We start from the raw sequence: 26,536 nt of genomic DNA on the forward strand, positions 1-26,536 counted from the left end.
TAATGACCAGAATCTGACCAATCAGAATCTGAATATAAAGTATTTCATTATTGTATGTAATCTTAATTAATGCATGTCAACCAAAAAATGAATGTAAAGGATTTCCTTCTAACCGGTTAGATTCTGATTATTTAGCACTGTCGTTATAGAATGGTAAGTGAATTAGTTGGCTTATGCATGAACTGTGACAGGCTACCTTTTGATCCAAATGGGAATATTAATTGGATAAAACACATATGCATTAGATTTTGGGGAGGGGGCAAAGATATTGAAGACATCTCCCATAGAATTCTAAAGGAGTTTTTTTTTTTATGATTTTAATATATCACATCAATAATATAAAAGCATATTAAAATATCTTTAATAATTAGAGCTCTAAATAAATATTTTTTTATCCAATTCATAACATAAGTTGCATGATTTTATACATATTGTATCAATTTTGAAATAAAAAATATATTTAAATTTTCACTACTGCTTTTAAATTATAAATCACAAACTTCACCTCTAAAATGATTCAAAAATTTTTTATTCAACATTTTAGATTTTCATTGAAGATGCCCTAATATCAGCATTTGATTCTTTTTCCCTGGTTGAATATAATAAAATTGTATTTTTTTTTCAAAATTAATAACAAATTTAATTTTTGTTAACATGTATAATGATGTTTAAGATGGAATATCTGTTCTAAAAATACATCAAACCTGAAATGTGCGGTGTGCAATAGTCATGGAAGAATAAATTAAATGTTTATTTGTAGATTTACACATTTTAAAATTGGTTACAAATATTTCATGGTAAATTTACATATTAGCACTTAAATTTGTGACTTGTATCAATCTCTTTCCCTTGATAAAAATACTAATTAATTTATAATATCATTAGAAGAAATCAATTATAAGACCTATGTTTTTTTTTGTTAGACAATCATTACCAAAGATATAGGAATATTATAAATTGGAAATTATAATAAATTCAGCCTCAAAATTATTTGTTAGAAGATCTGAGATGATTATATCAAACTATCACTAGGAAGGATGAGTTGATGGGTTGTTCGAGCATGTGAATGGATGTCGTTGGTTGATTGTCGAGTACTTCCCCAGTACGTGGGAAGCTGAGCGATGAGTGGTCATAAGTGCATTCTTCTTGTGTGCTTCCCGAGTCCGAGTGGGAAGTTGAGTCCGAATCAAAATGTCACCTGACTATCGAGGGCGAGTGAGCCTAGTGCCAAGTTGGGATGCTAAGCCTGAGGGTTGTCGAGTCGAGACGCCGAGTGCCCGATTGCCAAATGCCAAGTTCTGACGAAGTAGTCGATTTCGAATGGGTCGTCAAGTGCTCGAGAACGGATCGAGTCACGGTACTAGAGAGGACGTCTGGCCAATTAAGAATCGATGTAGAGTACTTGGGAAGTAATCCGGAGTCTGAGTAAGTTTTGGAATGCTTAGAACCAGAAAAGTCAAGGCATGCGTTCAACATAGTTTACTCAAAACAGATTTGTTCCCCTCTGACAATGTTTCAAGATTACGTGGGTCATATGTTTCATAGGATACAACGATAGAATCATAATCACAACCCATCATTGGTCGTTTGTGGCGAATTGAGCAAGTACCCAAATGCTATCACAAAATTACCAAGTGGAATGAACGGTTAGAGGAAAAATAAGAAGGGGAACAAAAGGTGTCTGCTTTTCATTGTGTGACCTTTGTATGTAGTCACAACAACTTCATATAGAAGCCCAGACCTATAGTAGCATTCAACGACTGATTAATGATTATTTACTATCTTTACTCGTCGAGCTCAAAACATCATCGGCTGGCCGTGATTCTCCATTAATAAATAAATTTTGTCCTGACAAATCTGACATTTAACATACATAAGTCACCTTTGATTCAACACAATCCGGAGTCTTAAATTTAGCATCGCTATGTGGGCACATGTGAGAAAAAATCTCTCTTTATACTGTATATATTTACAACTTTTATGAGATTAAATTCTTATTTTACAATGAGATTTCCTTGTTCGTCTCTTTTCCATTCATATTTATCTAATACTTTTATGCATCAGGATTACAATTTTAACCATCGACATATATACTTGAATATTTGTTATAGTGAATATTTAACAACTATTTAGATACACATATGTATTTAAGTATCATTCATATAATATATATATATATAAAGTTTTGATATCCCGCGCGCCGTATCACGACTGTGCGCGCGCAGGATATCACTCGATTTATTATTTTTTTTTTTTGAATTAAAAAAAATAAAATATTTTTTTTTAGATTTTATTTATAGGATTCAGGCTTTCCATTTATGTTATAGTGTTTGGTTTAAAAAAAATTAAAATAAAATAAATTTAAGTATTTATTCAATATTGTAATATGTTGAGGGGATATATTAATGTATTAGAAATTTATATAAGGAAATGTTTATTTTTTTAATAAATAAAATATTTTTTAAAAATTTTATTTATAGGGTTCAGTCTTTGGATTATAGTTTTTAAGTTATTTTTTTTTTAGATTTTATCTCTAGGGTTCAGTATTCAGGTTATAGTGTTTGGTTTAAAAAAAATTAAAATAAAATAAATTTAAGTATTTATTGAGTATTGTAATATGTTGAGGTATTAAAAATTTATATAAGAAAATATTTTTTTATTGATTTTTTAATTTAAAATATTAAAAAAATAAAAAAAAAATCGATTGATATCAATCCACATATATATATATATATATATATATATATATATATATATATATATATAGAGAGAGAGAGAGAGAGAGAGAGAGAGAGAGAGAGAGTGAGTGTGTGTGTGTGTGTGTGTGTGTGAGAGTGAGAGTGAGTGAATATCGCCAGATAAATGTCAGTTCCATTAGCTGTTACTATACACTCATACCCTAACTACTAGATTAGATGATAAACTAACTCAAATTAATGGTAATTAATCCTGTTAATCTCACATATTATGTTATTTCACAATATTAATTTAAACAACTATGGTTCCCTAAAAATTATGATAAACGTCTATATATGTATATACATTCACGAACTAGTGAACTAGTAAAATTACCTGTTATGATATTTTTCTTGGGTTTGCCATGAGAATTTAACAATGTCTATTACTAATCCAAATGAATTTATGATCAAATCCAAGCTTAACTAGTTCATGAAACCACTTTTGATTTGAGTTCTACTACCTATCCGAGTTCAAACAAATTGGGCCAACTAAAAGGCCCATAAAACAAACCCAAGCATAGTAAATAAGCAGCCCAAATAAACTGCCTTTCTTCTTTCAATCCTCTTGGCTGTTTTCAATGTCTCTTCTCCATGAAGCACCTCTCTCTCCGACTCAACTCTCCGTCGCCTGAAGCACGGCCGCCATGTCCCTCCAACCTGTTCTGCCACCTCCCGTGAGTCCCAACTCGACTCCTCTCCTCCCTGTCCTCCGCGGCTCCGCCTATGGTAATGGCTTTTTTTTTGGTTGTTTCTTATCAAAGAGACAATACACTTATTCCTTAGTTTTTCTGATGGTTACATATCCTAAATCCTCAATTACCAATTCGATCGCAACTAAGGAAGGCAGTTTAAATTGCACAAACCAAATTAGGTAATGTTTTTTTTACTTTAATAGATATAATTTCCTTATATAGCACATAAGAATAGGAGGCCATTTTTTCCGCTCCCCAAAATTCATACCCACTAGGTTACTGCCTCAGATGTGGGTCCTTGCTTACCCTACCAAGGTACGCGTGGCAGTACCAACTTATAAAACGGTCAACCGTCACGAATTAAATACCGTAGATTGGATTGATTGATTGATTACGATGGATTCCATAAAAAACCAGAACTTGGATTCCATAAAAGAAAAAAAAACAGATTCCAATGATGAACCGATTCCAATTCTAGCAGAGGTAGGATTTCTTGACTTCTTGATTTCTTACTCTATATATACGTCTTATTTAATGCAACTGCAGAGCAATCTGAGAAATTCCACGATCGAAATCATGAGATTCGGGGGCGGTTGCATCGACTTCTCCGACCGCCCCACCGTGGGTATTTTCGCCTTCGAGGTCGCCGACGCCATGGCGCGCCTCGTCTCCCTCCACCGTACCCTCGCCGACGACCACTTCCTCCCCCTCCGCGACAACATGTGTTCCGTCGGCGTCGCCAATTTTTTCTCCACGGACCCATCCTTCCTCGTCCGCGCCGAGCTAGTCGCCGACCTCGACGCGGTGGCCGCCACCGTCGCGCGCTTCTCCGTCAAGTGCCGCAACCCTCTGTTACGTGGCTTCGATCGCTTCTACGGTAGCGTCAAGGCTGCTGCACTCCGCCACGGTCGCGTAGCAGATTTGGACCTCCTCGGGCTCGGCTCGATGGTGAAGAGTGACGCGAAGGTGATCAAGAAGATGGAGAAGTACGTGGCTTCGACCTCCCTGCTTCACGAGGAACTCCTCAACCTCGAGGAGTCGGAGAAGGCGCAGGACTCTGAGCAGTTTCCAAAACAGAGGAAACATGGCACGGCGCTGGAGGATCAGCGCCTCAACGTCCGGTGGCACAAAGAGAGATCTTTATGGAGCTGGACCTTCGACGAGGTCGTCCGACCTATGGTCGGCGCCGTCTTCACCGTCATGGCCAGGATCTATGAAGTCTTCGCCGCCCAAATCCTCTGTTCGCCACCTCTGCCGACGGCGAGAAACCATGGCCGCATCCTGCATTTCCCCAGCACCGGCCTCAATTTCTTCAACACGCTGTCATCAAGGATGTTCGACAGGACATCGTCGGCGGCAAAGGACGTCCCCATAACCATCGAAAATCTCCCTTCTCTGAAAGCCTCGCCGAGCACCGTCGGTGGCTCAGGCTTGTCGTTCCACTACAAGGAATTGATCGTGATTGCGGAGTCTTTATTTGCACGCTGGAAGTTAGACAACGACGCGGATGCGCATGCGGGCCTGATGCCGATGAGACAGATAGAGACCGCGGTCGGAGACGCGCTGCGCCATAATATGACGCCGTTGATGCGGCGCAAGGTGAGGGCGAAGCTGAAGGAGATCCGGCAGATGCCGTCGTCGTCGTCAATGGAAGCGGACCGGTGGAGGAATGAATTAGAACGGATCTTGGGTTGGCTGGGGCCGGTGGCGCACAACACTACGTGCCGGTTGGTGGAGGAGCTCAGCGAGGAGCGATTCTTTGGTTGCCCCGCGGGTGTTGCTGTCGCAGACGCTTCACTTTGCGGATCGGAATCTGACGAAGACCGCCATCGTCGACGTCTTCGTTGCGCTCAGCCGCCTTTTGTGTGTGGGTCCCATATGAGCAAACACAGACGCAAAAGGCCCCAACATTTCTAATGACTCGTTGGTTCATGAATAATGAGTATGCATATACTGCTTGTCTCTTATGATTATTTTAAATATATTTCATGGCCAAAGTTTTAAATAATTTTTTTAATAATTTTAATATATCATGTTAATATTATAAAAACTTATTAAAACACGCCTAATAGTTAAAATTATATGATATAATTTATAATATGTAGTTATATATATATAAACTATTACTCTTGAGTAATAAACCTCAAATTTTATTATTAATTTTTTTTATTAAGCATGTTTTAATTTAAAAAATCTCTCCCAAACTTACATGGGAGATGTTCTTATTCTTTTCTTTAACTTTAGGTTGTACGTTTTAGCAAGTATCAACAATCCTGCCCACTGGATTCCAAATCAAACATCGTGATCTACGAGCAACGGAAGGAATCTAGCCAACTTAACCATCGAGTATAACATTAATTTTCTCTTTGGTTTCTGAGAAGGGAAGCGACGGAACGGTGCTCGCTAAATCTACCCGACAATCAATGTCCTACCCCGACACTAATCTATGATTAGACGACTGCCTCGAATGGGCGCCGGGCCCGGATTCCGCCGACTAATATCTAGAGAACTTGCCCGTGCGTCGCTCTCCGTGTCGCACGTGGCGACCGCCGACGTCCAATGGACCACATTCTGGGGCGGCGCTTCGCTGGCAGCAGATTACCGACATTGGGCCCCAATGAATCATTTATTCGACGCGTCATCATCTATGACACTCTTTCTCTCTCTCTTTTTTTTAAAAAAATTATTATTTTCATTTTTTTCCTGTGCAAACGAGAATTGCATACACAAATTAACAGTAGCAGAAAAATAATAATTTCATAAAGACTATGTTTAGAATTATAATTATATGCTATACCTATCGATCTTATCGTCTATAGTTCGAATCTAATAGGTCGGCCGTTGAACATCTTCATGGTCAAAATCCCATCTACTGCAAAAAGTCGTGGGATTTCCAATCTACTTCAAAAAGTCGAAGCCAAGCACGTCAAGCAACCGACGACGCATCCCCATGTTGACATTTCGGACCGGATAGAATTAAAGATGGGCATCCAAATTGTCAACTCCCTTTGATTCCTTGGCCCCAAATTAGGGTATCTCCTATGCAAAAATTTTAGAGAGATTTATAAATTCAAAAAATTGTATAAAAAGTTCAAAGTGTAGTGAAAATTTTAATGATTTATTGATTGCGAAGAGAATAATACATTTGTATGTCTTTGATGTGACGTATTAAAAACTAAAAAAAATCTTATTTAAGACTTTAACTATTTAAAAGAGATGCCCACCATTATTCTTATCGTTCTGAAACCTTATAAATCAAAATTCATTTTAAAAAGGAATAATAATAATAATAATAATAATAATAATTCCTAGTTTCCTACTTGACTCCTCGATATATTGATAAATAACTACACGAATCAAATGGGCCAACAACAGACCTTCTCTGGTCTTCTTCCTCTGTTTTCTACTGTTTCCCCTGTTCTTGCTGCCATGGTGGTCTTGACGCCCTCGCCGGCTATGAAGCAGATCCCCGCCATCAACCTATCGGAGCCAGGGTCGGAAGCCCTTCTGGTGAGAGCCTGCGAGGACCTCGGTTTCTTCAAGGTCACTGAACACGACATCCCCATGGAGCTCATTGCGAAGCTGGAAGAAGAAGCCCTGAAATTTTTCGCCCTGTCGCCGGAGGAAAAGGAGCTCGCTGGGAGAGCCAACCCCTTCGGATACGGAAGCAAGAATATTGGCGGCCATGGCGACGTTGGCTGGGTGGAGTACCTCCTCATGCCCATCACCTCCGAGCCCCTCTCCATGGCCTTTCTCATGCACCCCTCCGCGAGCTCTTTCCGGTACATAGTCTAACTCGATTTCCGACCATCTAATTCCTCACGCTCGATAATTAACACTCGATGATCTTTCAGCTCTGCGTTGGACGAGTACGCTCTAGCAGTGAGAAAACTGGCGTGTCGGGTCCTGGAGCTGATGGCGCAGGGGCTCGGGATGGAGCAGAGGGACGCGTTCAGGAAGCTGGTGGCGGACGAGGAGAGCGATTCGATGCTAAGGCTGAACCACTATCCTCCATGCCCGATGCTTCGGGAGCTGAATGGGTTCGTGACGGGGTTCGGGGAGCACACTGATCCCCAGATCATCTCCGTTCTGAGATCCAACGACACGGCCGGGTTGGAGATCTCCCTGAGAGACGGAAGCTGGGTCTCCGTCCTCCCTGATCGAGAATCCTTCTTCATCAACGTCGGCGATTCCTTACAGGTGTATAACCAAAACATATATATATAGCATTTAATTTACTTGTCGATGGAGAAGATCATGATGATGGATGTTTCAGGTGCTGACCAATGGAAGGTTCCGGAGCTTGAGGCACCGAGTGTTGGCGAACGGGTGGAAGTCGAGGGTGTCGATGATCTACTTCGGGGGGCCGCCGCTCGGGGAGAGGTTGGCGCCGCTTCCGGAGGTGATGGCGGAGGGGGAGCAAAGCAAGTACAGGGAGTTCATGTGGTGCGACTACAAGAGCTGCGCTTCCAAGACGTTGCTCGGGGACAACAGGCTCGACCTCTTCCACCAGGCAAGCGAAGCGTCGGAGAAGATGAAGAAGGACGATGAAGTAGCTGTTAATGAACAGATCGCCGAAATGTAGGGAAGAGGGTTTTACCTTTTCACACCTTCCAGATCTAGAGTTTTAGCCTACATTACATGATCATTTGTAAGTGAATTAAAGGCCCACATGGCGTAGGATAAAAGATTGGCATTATATTTCTGGTGCAATAGTTAGAATTAGATTTTTAGAAATCGATAATATCAGATTTATTTCACTATATACTTAATATCTGTGTATTTTTTTTTTCTTAATTCGTGGCATCAGTATGGTAAAAGATGATTCACTTTAAAAATGATTCACTCTTTCTTAGTAATGTAGTAAAAAAATGATTCATTTGATCAACATATAAAGAAAGACATGTTAAAATATAAATTTTGATCCCATAATTTAATGTGATAATATTTCATATTTTAAATAGTGTATCATCATGAGAGAATTTATATTTAGTTGATAAGTACATCGAGAAGACCAAAGTGAAGTCAGTATCTATTGGCGCAGTACTGTACAGTACTTGTGTTGAAGGCTGAAGTAGGTCACAAGTCTCATTCACAGAATCACACAAGAAGAAAAGTTGGGCTATCTCTTTACTTTAAGAAATTAAAATTGCTAATAATTGGAGTTGAGGTTCTTCAGCAAGAATTCTGACAAAAATGTAAGACGTTTTTCCCTTTAATTATATTTGTTTATTTATCTACGCACGTGTTCTTTAGGGATGAAATTGTCACGTTAATTCCAAAAATCATAATAATAATATATATATATATATATATATATATGATCTTAAAATACGTGATAATATAATTCTGTTATATATATACATGCGTTACTGCGTGGCCTAAGATCGGTACATGTAAAGCTCATTTCAAAGTATCATCCAAACAAGGTAAATTCTTGTATGTAATGTGATCACCTATGCAACAGTTACAAATTGATACGCATGTTAATTATAAACAACTAAGTTTGGAAAATATTGTGATTTTTTCTTTTTACTTCTCATTGTGTTTTATAGATCATGTCCCTCTCAAAGGTGTGGGTGTCTCATAATTATTTTTTTCTTCTTAAATAACTGCCATTTGAGTTATGTATTTCATTTTTCTTCTTAAATAAATTGTAATTATTAAAACAAGGAGCTGATATTCTTAACTAAATTACGAATTCAAATGAAATTAAAGAAACAGGTTAAATTGCATAACTGAAATAAGAAATATTATTTTTTTACTTTAACATATATCTCTACTTAAATGACACACCAGGATTGATATACTAGATTTCTCATATGAAAATCTTATATCATACTAAAAATTTTGATATAAGAAAAATTTATATTAATACCTCCATGTCGTACCCCCAACTCCTTTCCTCTCTTCATGTCCTCATCGAACTCTCAACTTGATGAATAAATGAAAGAAGAAATAGAACAGGAAAGAGACTTTATTGTGAATGAGACTTTAATCACATATTTAAAGTTTCAAGGTATTTTTGTTGGTTTATATTGATTCACATACATTAAGAATGTGAACAAATGCATGGGGAGAGACTCTTTCTCACACGTGGGTGCGTAGGGAGGGTGCAAATCTAGGGCCCGAATTGCACTGAACCAAGTTGACTCGTGTGCGAGCGCGACCTGCGCACAAGAATGTCGGACCGGTCGAGACACAGCAAGCAAAGCAAAGGCTCTCCATTTTTCTTCCTCCTCTATCATGCATCTCCTACTCGGCGGAGTGCCCGTGGTAGCATTCGGGTACTACTCAGCTCGCCGTGACCACCAGTGCTTGGTCGGATTCACGGTCGATCGTTGTATCCTGGGAAAACACTTGTAAGCCTCGAAGCACAGTCGGAGGTGGGCGAATCTGTTACAAGGAAACTGTAACTCGCAGGCCTCGGTCAGCTCACTCGGTCGGTCTCTTTGTCCGACCGACAGACTTCTCTGCTCACTCGGGATCCTCATCCGGTCGGTCAGTCTCTTTAACAACCTGACCTGTCTGATTCGCTTGACCTGTTTGATGCCCGATCTGTCTGCTCGACCCGACTGACCTCTTTGACAGTCCGACTTGTCTATATCGCTCGGTCAGTCTGCTCGATCGCTCGGCTTTAAATCCCGATCAGCCGCTCAGTTCGGATCCTCTGTCCCCAAATTTCTGTCTCTGTGTCCCCTGTCGATCGGACGGACCAGATTATATCTCAAGGCATCATGGCTTCCTTAAGATGTGTGCAGTATTCTCGTGATGTGCAAGCCATCTTTGAGATGTAATCTGGTCTGTCCGATCCGCAAGGGGACACGGGGACAGAGAAATTTGGGGACAAAGGATCCGAACTCTCAGCCGCTCTACTCGCTTGGCTAATCTTCCTGCATAAACTGTCTGCTCGGCCGACCTGCCCACCCGGCCGCTCAACTCGCTCTATCAACACGGTGCAGCCTGCCTTCATCACTTGCAGAAATCAGCAAATCAGTCTCTGCTGACAACCTAAGATTATCAGCTCAGGTCATCTCAGCTGTAAGTTGAATTTGATTCGAGTATTTAAATTCGACTAGTACCTTGTATATCTCCGGCAACAGATTATTTATGTCCAACAATTTTGAAACATATTCGCTTTTGTTAAGATGGTCACGGAACGAAATGTTGAGGTGCAACAGACTCAACACGTGCAGACCCCCTCTGCCCCGATTGGAACTATGCCAATCAGTCATGGGGAAAAGCCAGAGAAGTTCAATTGACTGAACTTCAAGAGGTGGCAGCAGAAGATACTCTTCTACCTGACCACGCTCAATATGGCTCGGCTCTTGACCGAGGATCCTCCCATGCGTGTTGAGGATGCTGATGTGCAAACCATCAGTATTATGAAGGCATAGACTCATTCTGAGTTTCTTTGCCGAAACTATATCCTTAACTGTCTTGCCGACTCGCTGTACACTGTGTATAGCATGAAGAGAATGGCTAAGGAATTGTGGGAGTCCCTATACAAGAACTACAAGACGGAGGATGCAGGGGTAAAGAAATTCATCGTGCATGGATTCCTGGACTATAAGATGGCTGACTCCAAGACGGTGATCAGTCAAGTCCAGGAGCTTCAGGTGATCTTGCACGAGATCCACTCAGAAGGGATGGTTCTGAGTGAAATCTTCCAAGTGGCTGCTATCATTGAAAAGCTACCTCCCGGCTGGAAGGACTTCAAGAACTACCTGAAGCACAAGCGGAAGGAGATGAATGTGGAAGAACTCATTGTTCGACTTCGCATCGAAGAAGACAACAAGAGTTCAGAGAGAAAGCTATTCTCTCAGGCTACTATGAAAGCCAATGTCGTCGAGCATGGTCAAATCTCGAAACGGAAGAATCCCAAATCTTCCAAGATGGGACCCAAAGGAGGCATTAGCAAGAAGAAGTTCTCTGGAGAGTGCTTCAACTGTAACAAAGTGGGTCACAAATCTTTGGAGTGCAGAAAGTCGAAGAAGAAGCAAGAGGCCAACCTGAACGAGAGACCAGAACTGGACGACCTCTGCGTTGTGGTCTCTGAGTTGAACCTGATCGATTCAAACCCGCGACAATGCTGGATCGATATTGGAGCCACCAGACATGTGTGCTGCAACAAGGAGCTGCTCCATAGCTTCGAAGAAGTCACTGGAAACAAACTGTTTATGGGGAACTCAGCAACCTCGGACATCATGGGCCAAGGAAAGGTGGTGCTGAAGATGACCTCGGACAAGGACCTTACCCTGAACAATGTGCTGTATGTTCCGGAGATTCGGAAGAATCTAGTGTCCGGATCACTGCTAAGCAAGCATGGATTTCACATTGTTTTTCAGTCGGACAGAGCTGTATTGTCCAAAAATGGAGTGTTTGTAGAAGGGGCTATATATCTGATGGGTTGTTTAAGCTCAATGTAATGACGATTAGTCTAAGATAAATAAAACCGAAAGCTCTTCCACTTATATACTTGAGTCTTCGTGTTTGTGGCATGGTAGACTAGGACATGTTAATTACGATGTGTTGCGTAGATTAATTAATATGCAAAACATACCTACATTCCACCTTGATCCAAAACATAAGTGTGAGATTTGTGTTGAAGCGAAAATGACAAGGTCATCCTTTCAACATATTGAAAAAAGTAACGAATCACTTGACCTAACCCATACTGATGTGTGCGACCTAAAAGGTATGCCAATACGTGGTGGTAATAAATACTTCATCACTTTTGTAGATGATAACACAAAATACTGTTATGTGTATCTTCTCAAAAGTAAGGATGAAGCTATAGAGAAATTTGATCTCTATAAGACTGAGGTTAAAAACCAACTTAATAGGAAAATTAAGTTGGTGCAAAGTGATTGATGCGGTGAATATGTATCACCGTTTGCTGAGTTGTGTACTGAACATGGGATCAGACACGAAATAACAGCTCCTTATACTCCTCAACAAAATTGAGTTGTTGAGTGAAAGAATTGAACTTTAAAGGAGATGATGAATGCTCTTCTATTGAGCTCTGGATTGCCAGAGTCCATGTGGGGGTAGGCTGTGTTAACAGCGAATTACCTTTTAAATAAGGTGCCCCGGAAGAAAATAGATAAGAGCCCTTATGAGTTGTGGAATGGAAGACAATCGTCCTACAAATATTTACGAATGTGGGGGTGTCTTGCCAAAGTGTTGCTGCCTGATCCGAAAAGGATTAAGATAGGACCAAAGACTGTTGATTGCATATTTATCAAATATGCACAAAATAGCACTGCGTATAGATTTTGTGTGTATGAGTTACACATACCGGAGATACACAAGAACTCGATAATCGAATCGAGAAATGCCTCATTCTTCGAGCATGTGTTTCCGTATAAGACCCGAGAGGATGCTAGCTCCTCAAAACGGGCAAATGAAACACAAGGCCAAGAAGATGATGATGAGGAGGAGGAACCTATGGAGGTTGAGCTTAGACAGAGCAAAAGAGTTCGGGTAGAAAAATCCTATGGATTGGATTTTATCACTTTCGTATTGGAGAGTAAGCCCCGAAGTTACTTAGAAGCTGTAGGTTCTTCTGATGGACCTCACTGGAGAGAGGCAATTGCATCTGAGATAGAATCTATCTTGCAAAATCACACTTGGGAACTTGTGGATCTTCCTCCGAGAAGTAAATCACTAGGTTGCAAGTGGATTTTCAAGAAGAAATTGAAGTCAGATGACACGATTGATAAGTATAAGGCCAGAATGGTAATCAAAGGATACCGATAACGAGAATGCCTCAATTACTTTGACACGTATTCTCCGATGTCGAGAATAACTTTCATTAGAGTACTATTGACTATCGTCGCTCTAAGGAATCTCGAAATACATCAAATGGATGTAAAGACTGCATTCCTAACGGGGATTTAGAAGAGGAGATCTACATGGACCGACCTGAGGGTTTTTTTGTACCAGGATAGAAAAACAAGGTCTGTAGATTGGTGAAGTCATTATATGGCTTGAAACAAGCACCAAAGCAGTGACATGAGAAATTTGATAATGCCACGAAGGAATGTGGATTCAAGATCAATGAATGTGATAAATGTGTCTACATGAGAGCCACAGAGAGTGACTATGTCATCTTGTGCCTCTATACAGATGACATTCTTATCATTGGGAGTAATGATAAGATAATCAAATCCACTAAAGATATGTTGAACTCAAGATTTGACATGAAAGACATGGTCTACCTGATGTGATTCTAGGAATCAAAATTCTTATAACAACAGAAGGACTTATTCTTAGTCAGTCACATTGCGTGAGAAATTCACCAAGGGTGATACTGCGTTGGCACGAACGCCGATAGATACGAGTCAACATCTATCAAAAAATTGAGATAAAAATATCTCACAGATAGAATACTCTTAAGTGATTGGAAGTTTGATGTACCTGATGAGTTGTATATAACCAGACTTGGCCTACGCAGTAAGCAAACTGAGTAGATACACGAATAATCCGGGTGTTGAGCACTGGAAAGGGATAACAAGAGTATTGAGATACTTGAGGTATACTCGTGAATATGGACTGCATTATATAAGCTATCCTGCTGTGATCGAAGGATACAACGATGCAAGTTGGATATCTGATATAAAAGACTCTAAGTCTATGAGTGGATACGTATTCACTCTAGCAAGTACAGCTATTTCTTGGAAATCTTCTAGGTAAATCGTAATAACCAGATCCACGATAGAATCTGAGTTTGTAGCTCTTGACAAATGTGGGTGAAGAGGCTGAATGGCTACGACAATTCTTAGAAGATATTCCTAGATGACCGAAACATGTGCCGGTGATATGAATACATTGCGATAGTCAATCAGTAATCGGTCGGGCACAGAGCCATCTGTATAATGGTAAGTCTAGACATATACGTCGTAGACATAATATCATTAGACAACTACGACTCTCAACGGGAGTTATCATTATTGACTATGTGAAGTCGAAGGATAACCTAGCGGATCCGCTAACCAAGGGGTTAAATCGAGATTTAGTTGCAAGCTCATCACAAGGAATGAGTTTAATGTCATTGTCAGCGATCAGTGCAGAGGACACCTAACCTATACTGACTGGAGATCCCAAGAACTAGGTTCAAAGGGACAACTAATCTGCATTGACTAGACACACTGTGGGGAACAACCCAATAAAATAGTGATTACACCAGGGTAAGTCGATGGGCTTTTAATAATCAAGAAGAGTAGATGACAACTCTTGAGGGATCACCTATGTGAGAAAGAAGTGGGGCCGCTTCGAAGAGAATTGGAGGTACAATTCTTAGAGATTCTCACAGAACCAGGCGTATTCATGGCCAAGAACGAACACACTCATGAGAACTGAGTTGTATCAGGGAGAGTCTTGGGTGAGATTTGTCACTGCTTACACAGACGGTAGTATAGTTCAAGGGCGTCGTATCTACTATCAGCAAGTAAGCAACCAAATCTTCACAAGGGAAGGTTCAAAAGGTAAAACTACCTATCCTATATTAGACTCAACTGTTGAATGCTATCACTTACCCTATCTCCATTCATGTAGGGGATTGTTAAATATAAGTGAATGGAGAAGAAATGGAAGAGGAAAGAGGCTCCATTGTGAATGGGACTTTAGTCTCACATTGGAAGTTTCAAGGCATTTTTGTTGGTTTATATTGATTCACATACATTGAGGATGTGAACAAATGCATGGGGAGAGGCTCTCTCTCACGCGTGGGTGCGCAGGTAAAGGTGCAAATCCAGGGTCTGAATTGTACTGAACCAAGTTGACTCGTGTGCGAGCGCGACCTGCGCACACGAATGTCGGACCGATCGGGGCAAAATTTGCCCAAGTGGAACAACCAATATTTTGCCACGTAGATCTTTTGCTGCTGTGAAACAGATGAATTAAATTCGAGATTAATGCAAAATAAAACCAGCCAAGTAATAATGAGTGAAACAGTTATCGTTTCACTGCTCGGCTAATAATGACCATTAAGATCATTAACTCTGACCATTGATCCGAGCTTCTATATAAGGAGGTTCTGATCATAAGCAGAGGAGACACAGCAAGTAAAGCAAAGGCTCTCCATTTTTCTTCCTCCTCCTCTGTCATGCATCTCCTGCTCGGCGGAGTGCCCGCGGTAGCATTCGGGTACCACTCAGCTCGCCGTGATCACCGGTGCTTGGTCGGATTCATGGTCGGTCGTTGTATCCTGGGAAACAGACGACCCTTGTAACCCTCGAAGCACAGCTGGAGGTGGGTGAATCAGTTTCAAGGAACTATGACTCGCAGGCCTTGGTCAGCTCGCCCGGTCGATCTCTTTGTCCGACCGACAGACTTCTCTGCCTATTGGGGATCCTCGCCCGGTCGACCAGTCTCTTTGACAGCCTTACCTATCTGATTCGCTCGACCTGTCTGCCGCTTGGCCTGTCTGCTCGACTTGACCGACCTCTCTGATTCGCTCGACCTGTCTGCCGCCAGATCTGTTTGCTCGATCTGGCTGGCCTCTCTGACAACCCGACTTGTCTACATCGCTCGGTCAGTCTGCTCGACCGCTCGGCTTTAAATCCTGATCAGCCGCTCTACCCGCTCGGTTGATCTTGCACAAACTGTCTGCTAGGCCGACCTGCCCGCCCGGTCGCTCAGCCCGCTCTATCAACACGGTGCAGCCTGCCTTCATCACTTGACATAAATCAACCCCTGTTGACAGTCTGAGATTATTAACTCAGGTCATCTCAACTATAAATTAAATTTAATTCGAGTATTTAAATTTAACTAATATCCTGTATATCTCCACCAATAAATTATTTCTGTCCAACACAACTCCCTCCTCTCCGACGTACATTATGATTATAGACATCAACCCCATAAGCGAAGACACCAATCTCCTTCGTCGGCTCTTCTTCTGTTTCCTCCACTTCCTCTCAATTATTCTCACTCCTTTTACCCGGTTAATTACTTTTTTATTTACCTTGGCCTCCTCTATTACGCATGCCTCCACCAAGCCAACTCACGCCTCCACCGAACCGTTGGCTTCCCTGACTCCACCACTGTCAGCTGTATTCTCTCGTGTCTCCAAAGAGATCAAGTAATTAACAAGAAATATTGCTTGAAAATGGATTTGTTTACTCGGAGGAGTGCCAAGAATGTGCCAGCACATGTAATACTCATTGCAAAGTTATCATCCAAACAAGATGAATTCTTGTGTGTAATGTGATCATCTATGCATACAGTTCCAAATTGATTAAGCTGACACGTGTTAATTATAAACAACTAAATTTGGAAAATATTGTGATTTTTTTTTACTTCTCATTGTATTTGATAGATGTTCTTCCCAAATATGTGAAATTTGAGAAAGAGTTGGAGAGAAGGTGATGGTTTAAATGGATAATGATTTCTTTTTTTCAGCTGTTTATTTTTATTGAGATTTTATTCTAGGTTTCCTAAGTGTTAACATTCTAGTTGATGTCTTCCTTGTAATTCGAGATGGAATAAATTATACTTTTTTAATCCGTGTTTATTAGTGTTTTAATTTGAAGGCAATAAGAGAAATTAAATTAATAAAATATAACAATTAATTTTTCTTACTTAGAGAAGAGAATGCTTTTTTTTTTTTATAAATATTAAAAAACAAGTAAGCAAGAGTAAATAATACAATTCATGGACACATAATAAGTGCTCACCAAATAAAAATTTGAGGAAAAATAGTAATGGTATTGGTGTTCTTTATTTTGGTCTAAAATGTAATCAATGAAATAAGGAGATTGTCATTAAAGAATCAGTTAAAATTGCATAACCCAAATAAGGAATGGTTTTTTTAGTTTAACAGATATCCTCTACTTAAATTGGCACACCAAGACAAATTAAAATTGATTCGGTATGGTACATCAGATTTTTCAAATCATATATTTTACTAAAAATTTCAGTATAAGAAAAATTTATATCGATACCGACATAATGTACGCCCAACTCCTTTCCTCTCTTCTTCTCCTCATCGTCGAACCCTCAAATCCCTCCTCTTTGACGGATATCATAATTCTAGACGTCAACCCCATAAGCGACGACACTAATCTCCTTTGTCGGCTCTTCATGTTGGGAATATGCGCATAAAACAGATATTTATTATTAATTGCTGAATTAAATAAAAAAAATATTTATTTTATTGTTTGATTGTTTTATGCTTACTTATATAAAAATGAATATCTATATAAAATCCATAATATATTGTTGTAACTATGATTTTAGTATATAAGATTGTTATACATAAGAGGATTAAAATCATAGATAATATATTTAAAATGTCCATGATTAATTAAAGTATGGATCTTTAATTGGTAATCATAAATTGAGTTTGCTGACATTATGAATATGATAGTCTTATACAGACAGTAAGTGTAATGACACTAAGCAGAGGCATTTTATATAATATGATTATATAGGACAAGGACCAGATATAATTTAAGTGTCTATGTTTAAGTATTGTTACAAAGACTCGAATCAACATCGCTAAGATGATCATATGTAGATCAATCTAAATCCTGAGTTGTCATAGACTCCTTGTTTGTATTAACGGGTCTCTTGATTTGTTTGTTAAAACATATTTTAAATAATAGGTGTAACACTTACATTTTGGAGACTCAGTTATATATTCAGCTGAGAATATGATTTATAGATACGGAATCCGTAACTTCCGAAAGGATGCTAAAATGGTTCTCTTGAGTGTTGATTCTAGCACTGAATAGTTTGAGCCCTCTAATTCATAATTAGATTATGAATTCACTATTCACTAGTGAATTAATGGTACTTAAGGTTTTAGATACAAACAGAGAGGTAAAACGGTAATTTCACCCAGTTCTATTAGTGAATCATGAACGGAGGGTTGATCGACATGTAATGATTATATCAATGGACTGTTCAAATCTTTTGAGTAAGTATGTTCCATAATTCTCAAGAGTGCAATTACGGATTTTAGTGGAATAATCTTGGAGTTAATAAATTAGATAATTAATTAAAGAGTTTTAATTAATTTTATCTAAATTTATTAGAGCTTGAAATTATGGGTCCATGGTCCCCAAACCATCTTCATATAATCATGATGGATACTCTTAAATAATTAATTTGATTAATTATTTATTCTCACAAAATTTATTAACTAATAAAATTGTTTATTATTTTAACTAAAGGGAATATTCTATTTGTAATTTGATTACAAATAAAATATAAAAGAGAGAAATCAAATGTTTGGATATTCTATTTGTAATTTGATTACAAATAAAATATATATAAGAGAGAAATCAAATATTTAGATATTCTATTTGTAATTTGATTACAAATAAAATATATATAAGAGAGAAATCAAATATTTAGATATTCTATTTGTAATTTGATTACAAATAAAATATAAAAGAGAGAAATCAAATATTTGACATTATTATAAATATTCTCACAAAATATAATATACGTTCCCCTCTTTCTCTCCCACTTTTATATATATGTTCCCCTCCCTCCTGTGCTATATAATACATGTCTCTCTCTCTCCTTGAAAGTGGAAGAGAATTTTTGGTAAAAAATTCTATAGTTGATTTTTGTGAGAAAAGTTAGGAGAGTTAGCCCACACTTTTGTCTATCGGTTGATTCGAACAATTGGTGAGGAAGATCGTGGAGTTGAAAGAACTTCGGCGACCTGCAAATACTTAAGGTAATGATTCTAATTTTTTTTTATAGAATTGTAAATAAAATATTAGAATGTTTGTATGTTAAATTATAAGAGAATTTATAAAAGTTCTTATAATTAAACAAGATCACTTGTTCGATCTAAACAAAATTGTTTTGTTGTGAATTTTTTTTTTGAAAGACATTTAATCTATTTTTCACATCTTCCGTTGCACATCGAACAGTTAAAAACCAACAAATGATATCAGAGCTAGGTTATTAGAAAACATTATGATATTTTAATTATATGAATGATCACATGTTTTGTTCGATGTTTGATTGAATGTCATGAATTATACTTTTTTATTAATGCATGATAGGGATTGGCTAATTTTATAACTCCGTTTATTTCTAATTTTATTATTTAGATCATGCTAAAATTATTTTCTTTAATTACCAAAGAGTTTGGATTTTATGAATGGATAGTTTTCTAATTCCACCATACACTTATTAGGCTCAAAGACCCACTGTTCTAGTATAAAATTATTTTATTAGTTGATAGTTTGATAATTAATGTAATTATGAAAAGTTAAATATTTCGATTACTTCAGTAGATAAAATTGAATTATCAATTTTAAATATTTAATAGTTTTGATAATTAATATAACTATCAAAAGTGAGATATAGTTTTGATAATTAATATAATCATCAAACCAGAGGGAATAAAATTATTTTATTCGAAATAATCAATTTATTTAATAGTTTTGATAACTAATGCAATTATCGAAAGTTAAATAATTGGATTCAAAAAGTTGATAAAGTTAATTCAATTAGTTAATTTTATAATTTTGACAAAATAGTTCAAGGTCACGAACTACTAATTAGAGGCAATTAAATAATACAAGTTTAAGTTAGTTCCATATTTTATTCAATGATATTTTATGTTTGTGATAGTAATATGTCATTTAGAATTAGATGTGCTTATCCTATGCATTATAGCATATCATATGTTGCATGTCGCAAACATCATGTATAATTGTAATTCATAAATTGTTTATGTTAGTTTTATGTAATACATGACCACAATTAATTAGAATTATTGAAAATTCTATAGACCTATGTAATTATGACATGAGATGTCTAATTAATAATATGATTATTAAAATCTAGGATTTGTGGATAATTAGTTATCTAAGAAATTAAATAATGAGTAATTATTTATTGGTCTCCTTCGTTGGTCTAGCACCGTGAGAGTTAGAATGGCGCCTCTTAACGCTTTGATTTTGTTACCCTACGGATGGTGTCCGTTTTGATTCAATATCAAGGCTAGATCTCTGGTGATAGAATTTTTAATGTATTTCAAGTTTGACCTGCTCTTACGGCTGCACTTTTGAGTTAAGTCTAAAATTTGAAACGAAGGTTTTTACTCATAAAGATATGAGATCAAAATTGTTGATTATAGGTAGTTAATACATGTGTGAATCAAAGTTATTTTGGTACACATATGTTAATCAAGAAGAGTCTTGGTTTGACTAAGCAAGCAATGTGACCTTCCCAACGATGGCATCATTGTTCGTGGATAGTTGAATTATCGAAGGAATAGTATATGGGATTTTGGATTTTATCCTTGCATTCTTACATCATGTTTACTATTCCTAAATATATACATATGGATATTCTTTTCAAACAATTTAATAAACTTATGTTATTTATTTAAATTTAGCAATAATGTCAATGGGAAATCCAATTATGTCTTTACTCGCAAACAATACTTTGATTGGGGAAAACTTTCCTAAGTGGAAGAGCAACATTAATATCGTGTTGGTAAGTGAAAACAATAGGTTTGTTCTTACAGAGGAATGCCCACCGATACTACCCGCAAATGCTGCTCGTGCTGTTAGGGAACAGTATGACCGTTGGGTTGCATCCAACAATAAGGCTAAGGCATATATGCTTGCAAGCATGTCTGATGCACTAAGAAGCAAGATGGAGCCTAAAGAGTGTGCTTTTGAGATCATGGAATCTCTACAAGAAATGTTTGGCCAACAATCTGAGCAAGCTCGTCATGAGGCCACAAGAAAGTACACGAATGCTAGAATGATTCTTGGCACTCATGTTCGTGATCATGTCATGCAGATGACAAATTATTTTTCTGAGGCTGAGATGCATGGGGTTGTAATTGATGAGGGCACACAAGTGAGCATAATTTTGAATTCGTTCCCTAGTGACTTCATCCCATTCACCAACAACTATATCATGAATGAGCTGAATTATGGGATGACTCAGCTACTGAATGAACTACAAACCTTTGAAGCTATCTCAGGACTAGTGAAGAACAAGGCTAAAGCAAATATTGTTGATAAACCCAATTCTTCAAAAGGTTTGAAGAGAAAAATGGCTAAGGGTAGTAAATTTGGTGGTAAATTCAAAAAGACAAAGGATAGGTCTAAGAACAACAAACCCAATTACAAGAAGGCCGAGAAGAAGCCTAAAGGAAAATGTTTCCACTATGGTGTAGATGGACACTGGAAAAGGAATTGTCCAAAATACCTAGCAGAGTTGAAGGAGAAGAAGAAAGGTAAATTTGATTTACTTGTCTTAGAAGCGTGTTTAGTAGAGGATGATTCCTCCTCCTGGATAGTTGATTCAGAAGCCACTAATCATGTTTGTTCTTCTATGTAGCTACTTAGTTCTTCGAGTGAGCTTGCTGATGGGGAGTTGACAATAGAGTTGGCAATGGGGCATTCGTTTCAGTCAAGGCAGTGGGAGTCGCCCGTTTAAATTTTAAAAATAAATATTTAGTGTTGAACGATGTTTATTTTATTCCTGGATTTTGTAGGAATTTGATTTCTATTGCAAAATTGCATGAACAATTGTTTGGTATTTTCTTTTCAAGAAAATAGAACATGGAATTTCTATTTCAAGAAATGGTCTTGAAATTTGTCATGCAGGTATGAAAAACGGGTTATATGTCCTTAAGCCATGTGAATGTTTATCATTAAATACTGAACTATTCAAAGTAGCTTATCCAAAGTCTAACAAAAGGCAAAAGCTTGCAAATAGTGATGAAACGTATCTATGGCACCTTAGTTAGGTCATATCAATTTAGATAAGCTAAATAGACTAACAAAGGATGGTCCTTTGAGAGAGTTAATTGTTAACACTCTATCAGTTTGTGAATCTTGTCTAGAAGAAAAAATGACTAAGAGACATTTCTCGTCGAAGGGCGAAGGGCCAAAGAACTACTTGAGTTAGTGCATACTGATGTGTGTGGACCATTGAATGCCCACGCACGGGGAGGTTATGAATATTTCGTCACATTTATCAATAATTATTCAAGATATGGATATGTTTACCTAATGCAAAGAAAATCGGAAACTTTTGGAAAGTTTAGGGAGTTTCTAGCTGAAGCTGAAAAGCAATTAGGTAAATCACTAAAAATATTTTGATCAGATCGAGGAGGTGAGTACCTTGATACCGAGTTCAAGAATCACCTAATTGAGAAAGGGATTATATCCCATCTCTCGGCTCTTAGAACTCCGCAAGAAAATGGTGTTGCCGAAAGAAGGAATCAAACTTTGTTAGATATGGTTAGATCCATGATGAGCTATGCCTCGCTACCTACATCTTTTTGGGGATACGCTTTACAAACAGCGGTCTATATTTTGAATGTGGTACCATCAAAATCAGTCCCTAAGACCCCAATAGAAATGTGGAATAAGCGTAAACCTAGTTTACGTCATTTTCGAATTTGGGGATGTCCAACACATGTACTAAAAGGAAAATCTGGGAAGTTGGAACCACGAACAGAAGTGTGTTTGTTTGTTGGCTACCCAAAAGGCACGAGAGGAGGTTTGTTTTTTAGCCCACAAGAAAAGAAAGTATTTGTATCAACACATGCTACTTTCCTTGAGAACGACTATATGACCAACTTGAAACCTCGAAGTAAAGTTGTACTCGAGGAATTGCTAAATGATCATATCATTCACAACCGATGTTTGTTGAAGATAATAGGGAAAAAGTAGAAACTACTATTCCTAATCAGGAAAGTTGGGTACCTAGACGAAGTGGGAGAGTTGTTAGAACTCCTACCCGCTACAAACAGGATGGTGAAACAAATGTTGTTGTAGCTGATACCAATGATGATGATCCATCATCATATCAACATGCAATGAATGATCTTGATAAGGAAAAATGGCAAGAAGCCATGAACCAAGAAATAGAGTCAATGTACTCCAATTTGGTCTGGGAACTTGTAGATCACCTGAAGATGTCAGACCCATAGGGTGTAAATGGATCTTCAAGAAAAAGAGAGGTGTGAATGGAGAAGTAGAGACTTTCAAAGCTAGACTAGTGACAAAGGGTTATACCCAAAAGGAAGGAGTTGATTATGAAGAAACTTTCTCTCTGGTTGCCATGATAAAGTCTATCCGCATTCTCTTGTCCATTGCCACTTGTCTCGACTATGAGATTTGGAAAATGGATGTCAAGACAGTTTTTTTGAATGGTCATCTTGAAGAAAGCATCTATATGGTGCAACTAGAAGGGTTCGTAGTTAAAGATCAGGAGTAGAAAGTCTGCAAACTTCAAAGGTCCATCTACGGACTTAAGCAAGCATCCAGATCATTGAACCTTAGGTTTGATGAGATTATTAAGACCTATGGCTTCCAACAAAACATTGATGAACCTTGTGTTTACAAGCTCATCAATGCTAAAAGTGTGGTTTTCTTGGTCCTTTACGTAGATGACATTTTACTCATTGGGAATGATATAAAAGTGTTATCTCATGTAAAGATATGGTTGACTGAGCAATTCCAAATGAAAGATTTGGGAGAGGCAAGTTATGTACTTGGGATCCAGATTATTCGGGATAGGAAGAATAAACTCCTAGCATTATCTCAAGCAACTTATATTGATAAGGTGCTCGCACATTTTTCAATACAAAATTCCAAGAAGGGTCTCTTGCCAACCCGACATGGAATTACTCTTTCGAAGGCACAATGTCCCAAAACATTGCAAGAGGAAGAACATATGAGACATATCCCATATGCATCAGCAGTGGGGAGCCTTATGTATGCTATGTTGTGCACTAGGTCTGATATTTGCTATGAAGTGGGAATGGTTAGTCGGTACCAGTCAAACCCAGGATTAGATCATTGGGTTGCAGTAAAGCATATTCTCAAGTACCTGCGAAGAACAATAAACTATATGCTTGTTTATTCAGGAGGAGTCCTGAACGCCTTGGGATATACTGATTCTGACTTTTAGTCAGATAAGGACTCTCGAAAGTCGACGTCTTGATCAATATTTATTCTTGGTGGAGGAGCAGTTGTTCGGATAAGCATTAAACAATCCATCATAGGAGACTCTACCATGGAGGCTGAATATATAGCAGCTTGTTAAGCCGCTAAGGAATCGATTTGGCTGAAAAAGCTCTACTCTGATATGGAAATAGTTCCAGATATGGATAAACCATTAACCCTGTTTTGTGACAATAGTGGGGTTGTGGCAAATTCAAAAGAACTACGGAGTCATAAAAGAAGCAAGCACATATAAAGAAAGTATCATCTCCTTAGGGAGATTGTACGTCGAGGAGATGTTGACGTTATGAAGATAGCGTCAAAAGAGAACCTTGCAGATCCATTCACCAAGACGTTACCTGAAAAAATGTTCATAGGTCACTTAGAGGGAATGAGTCTTAGAGATATGTCTCATCTGTTTTAGGTCGAGTGGAAGTTTGTTGGGAATATATCCATAAAACAGATATTTATTATTAATTGTTGAGTTAAATAAAAGAAGCATTTATTTTATTGTTTGATTGTTTTATGCTTACTTATATAAAAATGAATATCCATATAAAATCCATAATATATTGTTGTAACTATGATTTTAGTATATAAGATTGTTATATACAAGAGGATTTAAATCATAGATAATATATTTAAAATGTCCATGATTAATTAAAGTATGGATCTTTAATTGGTAATCATAAATGCAGTTTGCTGACATTATGAATATGATAGTCTTACTCGGACAGTCAGTGTAATGACACTAAGCAGAGGTATTTTATATAATATGATTATATAGGACAAGCACCAGATGTGATTTAAGTGTCTATGTTTAAGTACCGTTATAAAGACTCGAATCAACATCGCTAAGATGATCATATGTAAATCAATCTAAATCCTGAGTTGTCATATACTCCTTGTTTGTATTAACAGGTCTCTTGATTTGTTTGTTAAAACCTATTTTAAATAATAAGTATAACATTTACATTTTGGAGACTCAGTTATACATTCAGCTGATAATATGATTTATAGATACGGAATCCTTAACTTCCGAAAGGATGCTAAAATGGTTCTCTTGAGTGTTGATTCTAGCACTGAATAGTTTGAGCGCTCTAATTCATAATTAGATTATGAGTTAACTGTTCACTAGTGAATCAATGGTACTTAAGGTTTTAGATACAGACAGAGAGGTAAAACGGTAATTTCACCCAGCTCTATTTGTGAATCATAAACGGAGGGTTGATCGACATGGAATGATTATATCAATGGACTGTTCAAATCTTTTGAGTAAATATGTTTCATAATTCTCAAGAGTGCAATTCCGGATTTTAGTGGAATAATCTTAGAGTTAATAAATTAGATAATTAATTAAAGAGCTTTAATTAATTCTATCTAAATTTATTGGAGCTTGAAATTATGGGTCCATGGTCCCCAAACCATCTTTGTATAATCATGATGGATACTCTTAAATAATTAATTTGATTAATTATTTATTCTCACAAAATTTGTTAACTAATAAAATTATTTATTATTTTAACTAAAGGGAATATTCTATTTGTAATTTGATTACAAATAAAATATAAAAGAGAGAAATCAAATGTTTGGATATTCTATTTGTAATCTGATTACAAATAAAATATATATGAGAGAGAAATCAAATATTTAGATATTCTATTTGTAATTTGATTACAAATAAAATAAAAGAGAGAAATCAAATATTTGACATTATTATAAATATTCTCACAAAATATAATACATGTTCCCCTCTTTCTCTCCCACTTTTATATACACGTTCCCCTCCCCCTGTGCTGTATAATACATGTCTCTCTATCTCTCCCTGAAAGTGGAAGAGAATTTTTGGTAAAAAATTCTATAGTTGATTTTTGTGAGAAAAGTTAGGAGAGTTAGCCCATACTTTTGTTCATCAGTTGATTCGAAGAATTGATGAGGAAGATCGTGGAGTTGAAAGAACTTCGGCGACCTGCAAATACTCAAGGTAATGATTCTAATTTTTTTTTTAGAGAATTGTAAATAAATTATTATAATGTTTGTATGTTAAATTATAAGAGAATTTATAAAAGTTCTTATAATTAAATAAAATCACTTGTTCGATCTAAATAAAATTATTTTGTTGTAAAAAAAAGATTTAAAAGACGTTTAATCTATT

The 26,536-nt window shown here is 37.4% G+C and overlaps 2 protein-coding genes across 3 annotated transcripts; both read left to right on the forward strand.

Annotated features, from left to right (window-relative positions):
- The first annotated feature begins 3,826 nt into the window (after positions 1–3,826).
- On the forward strand, positions 3,827–5,347 carry LOC122048836. The gene is made up of 2 exons (XM_042610355.1): positions 3,827–3,913; positions 3,977–5,347. Exons 1-2 carry the CDS (start codon positions 3,827–3,829, stop codon positions 5,345–5,347), a joined length of 1,458 nt encoding a protein of 485 aa, XP_042466289.1.
- A 1,451-nt stretch (positions 5,348–6,798) lies between these two features.
- Positions 6,799–8,131, forward strand: LOC122049653 (gibberellin 2-beta-dioxygenase 3-like). 2 transcript variants are annotated; one of them, XM_042611010.1, is made up of 3 exons: positions 6,799–7,212; positions 7,285–7,630; positions 7,707–8,131. In XM_042611010.1, the coding sequence occupies exons 1-3, from the start codon at positions 6,860–6,862 to the stop codon at positions 8,013–8,015; spliced, it is 1,008 nt and encodes a 335-aa protein (XP_042466944.1). In that variant the 5' UTR covers positions 6,799–6,859; the 3' UTR covers positions 8,016–8,131. The 2 variants fall into 2 exon arrangements, with proteins under 2 accessions (XP_042466944.1, XP_042466945.1); XM_042611011.1 differs by having other exon boundaries at positions 7,724–8,111.
- Positions 8,132–26,536: the final 18,405 nt, after the last annotated feature.

This window comes from Zingiber officinale, chromosome 2B (genome assembly GCF_018446385.1).
Source record: "Zingiber officinale cultivar Zhangliang chromosome 2B, Zo_v1.1, whole genome shotgun sequence".
NCBI classification, from domain to species: domain Eukaryota; kingdom Viridiplantae; phylum Streptophyta; class Magnoliopsida; order Zingiberales; family Zingiberaceae; genus Zingiber; species Zingiber officinale.